Genomic DNA, 12,858 nt, shown 5'->3' with positions numbered 1-12,858 from the left:
TGAACAAAGCTGGAGGTAACACAATCCCAGATTTCAAAATGCACTATAAAGCTGTACTAATCAAAGCAGTATGGTACTGGTACAAAAATAGACACATAGATCAATAGAACAGAATAGAAAACCCAGAAATAAGCCCATGTTTACATAGTCAGTTAATCTATGACAAAGAAGGGAAGCAACCTAAGTATCCATCAGTAGATAAATGGATAAGGAAGATGTGGTGTATATATTACACAGCCATAAAAGGATGAGATTGTGCTATTTGAGACAACTTGGATGGACCTAGAGACTATTACATTAAGTAAAATAAGTCAGACTGAGAATGATAAATATCATATGATTTCACTCATATGTGGAACCAATTTAACCCCCCCCCCACAAATGAATAAACAAACAAAAAGCAGAATTAGACCTATAAATACAAGAAAAAACTAATGGATGCCAGAGGGGAGGGGTTGGGCAAAATGGGAATGGGAGATATAGGCTTCCAATTATGGAGTGAGTAACTTACATGGATAAAAGACACAGCATAAGGAATATATACAGTCAAAGATACTGTATGGAGACAGATGGTAGCTACACTTGTGGTGAACATAGCATAATGAATAAACTTGTGAAATCACTATGTTGTATGTCTGAAATTAATGCAACATTGTGTATCAACTACACTAAAAAAAATTCTATGGCAAAGGAGGCAAAATTATACAAGGGGGAAAAATCTTTTCAATAAATGGTATTTGATGCCAACAAATTAGACAACCTAAAAGAAATGGGTAGATTCCTAGAAACATATAACCTACCCAAACTGAAGCAGGAAGAAATAGAAAATTAGAAAAGACAAATTACCAGCGATGAAATTTAATCAGTCATCAAAAAACTCCCAATAGGTCTGGGTCGAAAATGGCGGCGGCGGTGGCATCTCTGTCCCGGCTGTCTGGGCTGCTAGGTCGGCCCGGGGCACAGCTGGGGCGGTCCATGTCAAGTGGCGCCCACGGCGAGGAGGGCTCAGCTCGCATGTGGAAGGCTCTCACCTACTTCGTAGCGCTCCCCGGTGTAGGTGTGAGCATGCTGAATGTCTTTCTGAAGTCGCATCACGGAGAGCACGAGAGACCCGAGTTCGTCGCCTACCCGCATCTCCGCATCAGGTCCAAGCCCTTTCCCTGGGGAGATGGTAATCATACTCTATTCCATAACTCTCACGTGAATCCACTTCCAACCGGCTATGAAGATGAATAAAGAGAACCTGGACCACCACCCAGTGGGGACCACAGCACTGGTTTGGACCATGACTGCACACGGACCAGAAAAGTATATGGGACCTTAAGCTCACCTTCCTTACTTGTATCAAATGATGACCAGTATACTAATCTTCCATCCCTTTGCTTATGGCGGGAGATGGCTTAAATAAATAACTAAGATTGGTCTATGAAAAAAAAAAAAAAACCTCCCAATAAACAAAAGTCCAGGACCAGAGAGCTTCACAGGTAAATTCTATCAAACATTTAAATAAGAATTCATACTCATTCTTCTTAAATTATTCTAAAAAATAAGAGGAAGGGAAATTTCCAAATTCCTTCTATGAGGCCAGTATCACCCTGATACAAAGACCAGATAAGGACACCATGAAAAAAGAGAACTACAGTCAATATCTCTGATGAACATAGATGCCAAAATCAAAATATTAGCAAACTGAATCCAATAGTACTTAAAAAAAAATCATGCACCACGATCAAGTGGGATTTGTTCCTGGGATGCAAGGGTGGTTCAATATTTAACAAATCAATCAACATGATACTTCATATCAATAAGAGAAAGGATAAAAACCATAGGATTATTTCAATAGATGCAGAAAAAGCATTTGACAAAATACAGTATGTATTCATGATAAAAATCCTCTAACAAAGTAGGTTTAGAGGGAACATACCTCAACATAATAAAAATCTTTTATATTAAAAATCCATAGCCAACATCATACTCAATGTTAAAAAAATTGAGAGCTTTTCCCCTAAAGTCACAAGGTATAAGACAAGGATGTCCACTCTCACCACTTTTATTCAACATAGTACCAGCAATTAGACAACAAGAAATAAGAGGCATTCAAACTGATAAGGAATAAATAAAGCTTTCACTATCTGCAAATGACATATGATATGATATGATATATAGATAAACCTCAAGACTCCATGAAAAAAGCGAGTAGAACTGATAAATGAGTTCAGTAAGGTCACAGGATACAAAGTTAATATACAGATATCTGTTGCATTTCTATACTAATAATGAAGCAGCAGAAAGTGAAATTAAGAAAAAAGATCCCATTTATAATTGCACCAAAATAATAAAATATCTAGGAATAAACTTAACTAAGGAGGTGAAAGACCTGTGTTCTGAAAAATGAAAAATACTGAGGAAAGAAATTGAAAGTGATACAACTAGAAAGACATTCCATGCTCATGGATTGGAAGAATAAATATTATTAAAATGTTCATACTACCGAAAGCAGTCTCCAGATTTAATGCAATCGCTATCTAAATAACCAATAGCATTTTTCACAGAACTAGAAAAAACAATCCTAAAATATATATGGAACCACAAGGACCCTGAATAGCCAAAACAATCTTGAAAAAGAAAAACAAGCTGGCGGTATCACAATTCCAGATTTCAAGTTACATTACAAAGCTGTAGTAAACAAAACAGTATGGCACTGGCACAAAAACAGACACATAGATCAGCGGAACAGAACAAAGAGCCCAGGAATAAACCCACAATTGTATGGTCAATTGTTTTTTGATGAAGGAGGCAAGAGTATACAATGGGAAAAAGACAATCTGTTCAACTGATGGTGTTGGGAAACCTGGGTAGCTACATGAAAAAGAATAAAATTGGATTACTTTTTTACATACACAAAAATAAACTCAAAGTGCATTTAGGACCTAAATGTGAGACCTGAAACCATAAAAATCCTACAAGAGAGCACAGGCAGTAATTTCTTTGACATTGGCCTTAGCAATGTTCTTCTAGATAGGTCTTCTTAGGCGAGGGAAACAAAACCAAAATGAACTATTGGGACCACACCAAAATGAAAAGGTTTTGCACAGTGAAGGAAACCATCAACAGAATGAAAAGGCAGCCTACTGAAGGGGAGCATATATGTGCACATGATATATCTGGTAGGCAGTTAACATTCAAAATATATGAAGAATTTATACAACACAACACCAAAACCACATATAATCCAATGTAAAAAATGGGCAGAGGACCTGAGTGAACATTTTCCCAAAGAAGACATACAGATGGCCAACAGACACATGAAAAGATGCTCAACATCACTCATCATCAGGGAAATGCAAATCAAAATCAGAATGAGATATTACCTTAAGTCTGTCAGAATGGCTAAAATAAAAACCACAGGAAACAAGTGTTGGTGAGTATGTGGAGAAAAAGAAATCTTTGTGCACAGTTGGTGGGACTTCGAATTCGTGCAGCCACTGCGGAAAACAGAATGGCAATTCCTCAAAAAATTAGAAATAGAAATACCATATGATCCAGTAACTCCACTACTGTATAGTTACACACACACACACACAAACACACACACACGAATACTACTCAGCCATAAAAAAATGAGATCTTGACATTTGCAACAACAAGGATGGACCTAGAGGGTGTTATGTTAAGTGAAATAAGACAGAGAAAGACAAATACCATACTATTTCATTTATTTGTGAAATCTAAAAGAATCAAATGAACAAAGCAAAAACAGACTCATAGATATGGAGAACAAATTGGTGGTTGCCTGAGGGGAGTGGGGTGGAGGATGGGCAAAATAGTTGAAGGGGATGAAGAGGTATAAATTTCCAGTTATAAAATAAGTCATGGTTCCAGTCCAAGATGGTGACATAGGAAGAGCCTGAACTCACCTTCTCCATGAAACAAACCAAATTGCCCTATTAATAGAACAATTCCTCCTGAAGAACTACTGAACAACTGAAGAAAGAACTGCAAGAGAACAACAAGAGAGGTGGAGATATGCTCTGGTTTAAAAGAGTAACTAGCATATACAGTCACAGCTCTAGCCAGCAAAAGTCACCAAGCACAGACAGACTACACAGGGGACACCATACACAAGACCAGTCACTCCTTCAAGTTTAGGTGTTCCATCTATTCCATAGAAAAAACATGGGAAATCAAGCAAAATGGGGAGACAGAAGAATATGTTCTGTGAGAAAGAACAAGGGAAAAAACTCAGAAAATGAACTATGTGAAACTGAGATAAGCAATATTCCTGGTATAGAATTTAAAGTAATAATTGTAAAGATACTGGGCTGGAGAAAAGAGTGGAAGATCTCAGTAAAACCTTCAGTAAAGAGATAGAAAATATTAAAAAGAACCAATCAAAACTGAAGAATACAATAATTGAAATTAAAAAAACACAATAGAGGGGATCAATAGTAGTTTAGAGGATGCAGAAGAAAGTACCAGAAATCTGAAAGACAGGTTAAAGGAAAGCATACAAGTTGAACAGCAAAAAGAAAAAAAAATTTAAAAATGAGGATAGATTAAGAGATCTCCCGGACAACAAGTGAACAAACATTTGCATTATAGGACTCCCAGAAGAAGACAGAAAGGAAGTGACAGAAAAGTTATTTGAAGAAAAAACTGAAACTTTCCTGACCAAGGAAAGAAAAATACATTCAAGTACAAGAAACACAGAGTTCCAATCAAGATGAACCTAAGAAGGTCCACACCACAGCACATAATAATTAAGACGTCCAAGTTTAAGGTAAAGAGAGACTTAAAAGCTGCAAGAGAGAAACAAAAAGTTATTTGCAAGGGAAAACTATAAGACTATGAGCTGATTTTTCAGCAGAAACTTTGCAGTTCAGAAGAGAGTGGCATAATATATTCAAAATGTTGAAAGGAAAAAAAAAAAAAAAAAAAAAAAAAACGCCTACAACCAAGAATACTCTCCCCAGAAAGATTATCATTTAGATATGAAGGTAAGATAGTTTCCCAGACAAACAAAAGATAAAGGAGATTATCATCACTAAACCCACCTTACCAGAAATATTAAAGGTACTTCTTTAAGTGGAAAAAATGGCCATAAGTAGACCTAAGAAAATTATGAATAAAAAGATTTAAAATATGACAACATATACACAAAATGTGGAGAAGGGCGTTAAAAGGGAAGATAAGGGGGGAAAGGAAAATAATGTTTTTATTCTTTTTCAATTTTTTCTTTTTTTTTTTGAGAATATGTTTGAATTTAATGACCTTCAAATTAATATAGACTGATATTTACTTAGTATATTCTATATGAACCTTATGGGAACTACAAACCCAAAACCTAAGATAGATACACAAAAAAATAAAGAAAACCAAACATAACACTATAGAAATTCCTCAATCACAATGAAAGAGAACAAGAAGGAACAAAGAACTACAAAAACAACCAGAAAAAAAATGTAAAAAGCAGTAAGTACATACCTATCAATAATTACTTTAAATGTAAATGACCCATATATTCCAATCAAAAGTCATAAGGTGGCAGAATGGATAAAAACAATACCCATCTATATACAATCTACAAGAGCCTCACCTCAGACTTGAAGACACACATGGGCTGAGAGTGAAGGGATGGAAAAACATTTGCCATGCAAATGGAAGTGGAAAAAAAAAAAAAACCTGGGTAGCAATACTTATATCAGACAAAATAGACTTTATTTTTTTAAAGATTTTATCTATTTGAGAGAGAGAGAGAGAGAATGAGCAATGGGGAGGGGCAAAAGGAGGGGAAGACGCAGACTCCCCGCTGAGCAGGGAGCCTGATGTGGGGCTCGATTCCAGGACTGTGGGATCATGCCCTGAGCCAAAGGCAGATACTTAACCGACTGAGCCACCCAGGCGCCCCAGACAAAATAGACTTTAAAACAAAGACTGTAACAAGAGACAAAGAAGGGCATTACCTAATGATAAAGGTGTCAATCCAACAAGAGGATATAACAACTATAGATATCTATGTACCCAACACTGGAGCACCTAAATACATGAAGTAAATATTAATGGACATCCAGAGAGACATTGATGGTAATATAATAATATTAGGGGACTTTAACACCTTCCTCACATCAATGGATAGATAGTTCAGACAGAAAAATCAACCAGGAACCAGTGTCTTTGCATGATACGTTGGATCAGATGGACATTAATGGATATATACAGAAGATTCCATCCAAAACCCAAAAGACTATGCATTCTTTTCAAGTGCATATGGAACATTCTCCAGAATAGATCACATATTAGGCCATAAAACAAGCCTCAATAAATTTAAGAAGATTGAAATCATCCCATGTGTCTTTTCTGATCATGACATACAAATCAATCGCAAGAAAGAAACTGGAGAAAACACAAACACACAGAGACTAAACAACATGATACTAAACAACCAATGGGTGAATGAAACAGTCAAAGGCAAAAGGAAAAAAATTCATGGAGAAAATTGAAAATGAAAACACAGCATTCCATAATCTTTGGGATACAGTGAAGGCAGTTCAAAGAGGGAAGCCTAAAGCAATACGGTCCGCCCTATGTCAGGGGCAAGGAAAAGCTCAAATAAACAATTTAACCTTACACCAAAAGGAACTAGAAAAAGAAAAGCAAACAAAGCCCAAGGTGAGTAGAAGAAAGGAAACAGTAAAGATCACAGCAAAAATAAATCACAGAAACTAAAAAAAAAGAAAAAAATAGAGAAAAATCCATGATACCAAGAGCTGGTTCTTTGAAAAGATAAACAAAATTGACAAACCCTTAGCCACACTCATTAAGAGGCCAAGAGAACCCAAATAAATAAAATCAGAAATGAGAGAGAACTACTGACACCACAGAAACACAAAGGATTAGAAGAAAATACTATGAAAAATCATATGCCAACAAACTTGACAACCTAGAAGAAATGGATAAATTCCTAGAAACATACAATCTTCCAAAACCGAACTAGGGAAAAATAGAAAATCTGAACAGACCGAATACAAGTAACAAAATTCAATCAGCAATAAAAAAACTACCCCCCCCCCAAAAAAAGTCCAGGACCAGACGGATTCACGGGGGCAGTCTACCAGTTGTTTAAAGAAGATTTAATATCTATTCTCCTCAAATTATTCCAAAATATGGAAGAGGAGGGACAGCGTCCATATACATTCCATGAGGCCAGCATGGCAGCTTGGTAGCTTTTGAGAAACTACCAAGCTGCGTTTCCTCAGAGCCTGTACTATCTCATATTCTCACCACAACATAGGAGGGTTCCAATCTCTCCATATCGTCACCAACACTTGTTTTCCTTTTCCAAAAAAAAAAAAACAAACTGTTAGCCATCCTAGTAGGTATGAAGTGGTATTTCACTGTGGTCTCAGTGTGCATTCCCCTAATGACTAATGGTGGTGAGCATTGGTTCATGTGCTTATTGGCCATCTGTATACCTTTTTCACTTTTAAATCCCCTGACTGGTTCTTTGCGGCCTTCAGGGTGTAGCTTCAATCTCTCCTCCTCAGGTGATCTTGGCTGACCTCTCTTTCTAGCGGGGACCTTCCCATCATTGTCCCGCACTACTCCCTGCTCCTTTTCTTCATAGCAGTGGTCAGTTTATGATTATAAACTCATTTGCTTGTATGCTTTTGTCTGCTTTCCTTTTCACTTAGAGAAAAAGAATAGAACCGACATGTTGCATGGTGCCGGACAAAAGCTAGATACCAAACATGGCTGTTGAATGAGGGAATCATCCATTAAGGTAAGACAGGCACTGTGGTGTGCGTGTACAAATGGCAGCCGGGAAAGGGTGAAACTTGGATGGAGATCCACGTTCTGTGAAGAGTGAGCTCCACAAGCTGGAAGACTTCAAACCCGCGAGGAACACTTGCCTCTCACATTGCTCTAGAGCCAGAGAGTGGGTTGGAATCATTGTATATCATTGTTAAACATTGGTCATTTCTCTCTAAAAGCAATTGTGAAAATGGCTCCTTTATACTAGCCGCTCGCTCATCCACCCCCCAGCATCCACCCACCCACATCCCATCCAACATCCATCCATCTGTGCACTATCTCCTACCCGACAACCATCGCCCACCCACCTATCCATCTACCTCTCATCTTCCACTCAGTTACCACCAACCTACCTGCCCACCCTTCACACACCATGTGCCCCCCTCCATCCCACTTACGCACCCATCCCTGGTGCTTGGGCACGGTCTTACAGCCCCCATTGGTTCCCACTACCACCTGTCCAGTTTGCTTGGCACTGTTCCCATTTGAGGCAACCTAAGGTGAAGATTACATGCATCACAAACAGTGAGGTTTCCGAGGCTTCCTTCCAGACCTCCCGGATTTGGGGGTACAGGAAGACCCAGGCCCAGCCGCAGGTTTGGTTACTCCAAAGAACAGCCTGTGGATCTGTCCGGACCCAGTGCTTCTGTGCTTGAAAATCTTTCACCATGGAGAGAGATGCAGGGTGTCTTAAAGGGCCCCTGGCCCTGTTCCCTGCACTGCATCCCCTTCTGTTTTTTTTCTCCTTGCCCCCCAGGATGGAACGTGGGCTTCAGAGCTGCTGTCGGAATCTTACTTACAGAGGAGGAAACTGAAGCCCTAGGATCTCAATGTTCCTCTGAGCAAGGGGCTACTGTTCCCGGCGTCCAGCCCAAGACTCGGAACCCTGCCAGGCATGACGGGACATGACTCTGCTGCCTGTGGGCCTTGCACTTCCCTTCCACTCAAACTAGAGGTACCAGCACATGTGCCCCGTATTTGGGAGCAAACACGGCTATTGTCCTTGTGTCTTAAACACAAGGATGGCGACATCTGTTGAACAAATCACAATGATGCCATCTGAGGGTTTAACTTGCCCTGGCTTATCGTATCCCTGGGCAGCCCCTTTTGGAAGGGTCCACATCAAATGGGAGCCAAAGCTCTGGTTCAGGAGAGAGAGATTTCCAAGAATGAGCCAGGTGGTTTAAGGGCCTGACAAGTCCCAGTAATAGAGAGTGAAATATAACCATGGGCTCTCCCCGCCTGCAGCTCTCAGCGTATCACTAACACCTTCTAGGCTGTCCTGCTGAGACTGTGTCTGCATCAAAGCATCCTGCAGAATGTTATTCCTCTTGCCAGACGAACTTGAGCTGTTTCCCAAACTCAAAATCACACCTCAGAAGAGATTGCTTTATCAATTCCCTGGCAAGTACATTTCCCGCTCTGCTGCCAACGTGTCCCCCATATCCTGCTATGGATTTGGCCTTTTGCAGACTTCTTTAGTCCATTTAGGGAAAAAAATGTACCTTGGAGATAAAAAGTAGGTTAAAGAGAGGAAATGACCATGGAAATGCAAAAAACCAAAAGGCAGCGATCGGCATGTTAAAAGTCAGTAAAATGCCATTTGAAAGGTTCTTTTTCACACTCCCTTGTAACAAGTCCAAGGGATTAACTGAGACCCGCACTGCCCCCCGGCAGTGCTAATACTCAGTGGAAAGAGTGTTTTTCTAAGTGGGCTCCATTCGCAATAACATTCTGAAGCGTGAAACACTGCAGCTGATCTCACCGGCCACCTGGACGGGCATATTTGCGAGCTTTAGAACCGGGTTTCTCCTGCATGTGTCTGTTATTGGCTCCTCATTTTCCAGCCTGGGGATCAGAGGTGGTGTCAACTGTTGGACAATCAGGGCAGCTCTTAGATTGATGAATTTCCTTTTTCCCTTTTAAAAATCACTCTGCTATGGACTCTGAGAAACAAACTGAGGGCTTCAGAGGGGAGGGGGGTGGGGGAATGGGATAGACCGGTGATGGGTAGTAAGGAGGGCACATATTGCATGGGGCACTGGGTGTTATACGCAACTAATGAATCATCGAACCTTGCATCAGAAACCAGGGATGTACTGTATGGTGACTAACATAATGTAATAAAAAAACATTAAAAAAATAAAAATAAAAATAAAAATCACTCTGCAGCAGACCAGCATTCAGGAAGATGAAGGGAACAGGAGAAGATCCCATGGTTTGCTGAGCTTTGGGGATGTCTATGAGTCTGTTTGCAACTAATTTCCAATTTAGGAGGAACCAGAAGCCAGACCTGGAATGCAGTAATATGATGACAGCTAATATTGGTCTTCTGGACAAATGACAACTGATCAAGTAAACTTTTCAAAATGTGGGTTTAAAAAAGGCACCTCACTGTATATATTAAAGTGAGTAGCAGATAGTTGAAAGATTTAAACATAAAAATCAGCCACTTTACGTATGCTGCCTCATGGTGACAAGGTGGCTGCACACCTTCAGCATCACATGTGTGTTCAAGGCATTGATAAAAGGCTGCAAAAATGACTTCCTGGAAGCCTTAGAAACTTGCACTTATATTTGATTGGTCCAAATCTAGATGTGAGGGATGCTAGGAAATAGAAATATCTTTATCTGGGCACATGGCTGCTCCCAAACAAAACCGGAGTTCTCTGTTAGTAAGAACAAATGGTAGAAAGGATAACAGGCCCACAACTAGTAGCACCTTCCCAGTGTCTTACTAATTGTTTAAGAAGATGGAAACAAGAAGGACACGTAGGTTCTAGGACTGAGGGACTGAGAGGCTGAGGACATCATTTATGGGGAAGAGGGAAACATGGGGTTGGGAGAAATCAGCACTTGTCTTTTTACCATGTTGTTTGAGACACCTAGGAGACGTCGGAGTAGAGAAATTGAGGCAGCAGTGGAATGTGTGCCCCTGGAGCTCCGGGGAGTTACAGATTTGAGAGAGAGCAGCAGATGAACGAAATTTTCAAATCATGGGCTGGATGAATCCCCTGGCAAGGAAGAGAAGAAAGTCAAGGAAAGATCTGGGCCTAGGAGGGACAAAGAGCAAAGGGACTGCACTAGCGGAAGCGGTGAGGGCGGGGGGACCTAGGGTCTGCAGGCCTAAGGAAGGGGGCTCCAGGTGGAGGGAGTGATTCCGCGTGGGACACGGCTGCTGAGACAGTAAGAGGAAGACAGAAAACCGACCGATGGTTTTGGCAAAGTAGAAGCCATGTGGGGCCCTGAGAAAAGCTTTTAATAGCTGTCTGGTGGAGTAAAGGATGCTTTATTCAACCATTCCCCTAAACATGCATGCTTGAGTCATTCTTTTTTTCCTTTCTGTTTTGCTAATGAAAACAATGCTACAATGACTATCTTGTGCTCTGTTCTTACTCACATGTGACAGTATTTCTTTTGGATAAGGCCTAGAAACTATTGAGCCAAAAGGCATGCATGTGTTAAATCAGTCCATATTGTCAAGTGTCTGCTGAACGATCATACCGAGTTAAACTCCCGCCCACCCTGTACGTGCCAGTTTAACACAAAGTTAAATCTTGGGTAAGCTGGTGGTTGCAAAGTACCTTGTTTTCATTTGAGTTTCATTAATTTCTTTTTTATTGGTCATTTGTGTTCATAACTTTCCCATTTTTCTTTTCATTTCTTTTTTCTTGTTTATTTATCAGAGCTCCTTTATATATGTAATTTTTTTCCAGTTTGTGGTTTTCCCTGATTTTTTAAGTGTTTTTTCTTTCTTATCTGACAAATGCAGAATTCACAGTTTTTTTTGTTTTTGTTTTTTTTTTCCCCTTTCTGCTTAGAAAGGCCTCTGTCACCCCAAGATTATAAAGATTCACTCCTTTCCCTCTAGGTATTTATTTATTTATTTATTTATTTATTTATTAAAAAAAAAAACTAAGAGTGAATCTTTGATCTATATGAGATTTATTTTGGTATCAGAAGTGAGGGTGCACTGGGTGTTATATGCAAGTAATGAATCATGGAACTTTACATCAAAAACTAGGGATGTACTGTATGGTGACTAACATAATAAAAAAATACTATTATAAAAGAAAAGAAAAAAGAAAAAGAAAAAGAAGTGGGGGTGAAAGCCAAGCTTTATTTTCCAAGTGGTTGCCCATCTGCTTCAGTATCATTGCTTAAGTAATTTGTCTTTCCCTGATTAATGTGAAATCACTGTGATTTAATACATTTCCATACATCGGTGTTTCTCTGTTCTCTCTTGTCCCATGAACCCACCTGTGAATTTGTCTATTGCTGGGCCAGTACCACACTGTTCTAATTGCCGAGTGTTCTATATTAGGACGGGTTTCTGTTGCCAGTGATGGATTTTCCATCTTAAACTGGTTTGCGTAACAGGGAAATATGTTGATTCAAGTCACTGAAAAAGACAAGGAAGTGCTAACAGTTTCCAAGATGCTTTCTTTTTCCATCACTGGACTTTGTTCTCAGTCTGGACAGTGGCACCAGGCTGAGGACTTCTCAGGTCCTAGTCCACCATGCCCCTCTCTCCCTGCGTCATAAGTCATGTTGCCCCCTGTTGGCACTGACTGGGTTATGTTCCTATCTCTGGGAAGGCAGGAGTCCACGCAGGGCTGGAGTCAACTTCGCTCAAGGACTTGGGCCGATGTGGGGGAAACTGGTTGCATAAAGGGAAAGTGGGCAGTGTCACCAGAAGAGAGGGATGAAAGTGAGTGGATGCGGGGTGACAAGAGCAAGAGGTAGCTCCTGTATGTTAAGATACTTTCAATACCTTGTACACTATGAACCCCTTGTTTCTCTTCAGAAATTCCCTGGCTTTTCTCATGTGAATTCTTACAGGTGAATTTAAAAACATGTTTTTTTTTTTCAAGTTCTAAAATAAATAAATAAATAAAGCTCTTATTAGATTGAATTAAATTTATAGACGATCTCAGGAAAAAAGACATCCTTACCATATTAAGTCATCCCACCCCAAAACACGAGGTAATTCTGTTTACTCAAATTTTCATTAATTTCTCTCAAGAGAGTTAAAAAACTTGCATA

The 12,858-nt window shown here is 39.7% G+C and overlaps 1 protein-coding gene across 1 annotated transcript; it reads left to right on the top strand.

Annotated features, from left to right (window-relative positions):
* The first annotated feature begins 894 nt into the window (after window positions 1-894).
* Window positions 895-1,443, top strand: LOC103673149 (cytochrome c oxidase subunit 6A1, mitochondrial-like). The gene has a single exon (XM_040621680.1). The coding sequence runs from the start codon at window positions 901-903 to the stop codon at window positions 1,234-1,236; it is 336 nt and encodes a 111-aa protein (XP_040477614.1). The 5' UTR covers window positions 895-900; the 3' UTR covers window positions 1,237-1,443.
* The last annotated feature ends 11,415 nt before the right edge of the window (window positions 1,444-12,858 follow it).

The sequence above is a fragment of the Ursus maritimus genome, unplaced genomic scaffold (assembly GCF_017311325.1).
Source record: "Ursus maritimus isolate PB19 unplaced genomic scaffold, ASM1731132v1 scaffold_4, whole genome shotgun sequence".
Lineage (NCBI taxonomy): Eukaryota > Metazoa > Chordata > Mammalia > Carnivora > Ursidae > Ursus > Ursus maritimus.
The sequence above is the reverse complement of the archived record's forward strand: the minus strand, read 5'-3'. Positions and strand labels throughout refer to the sequence as shown.

What these genes read in the sequence shown, in the direction of transcription:
- LOC103673149 (XM_040621680.1), top strand. Translation starts at nt 901, where the DNA reads ATGGCGGCGGCGGTGGCATCTCTGTCCCGGCTGTCTGGGCTGCTAGGT.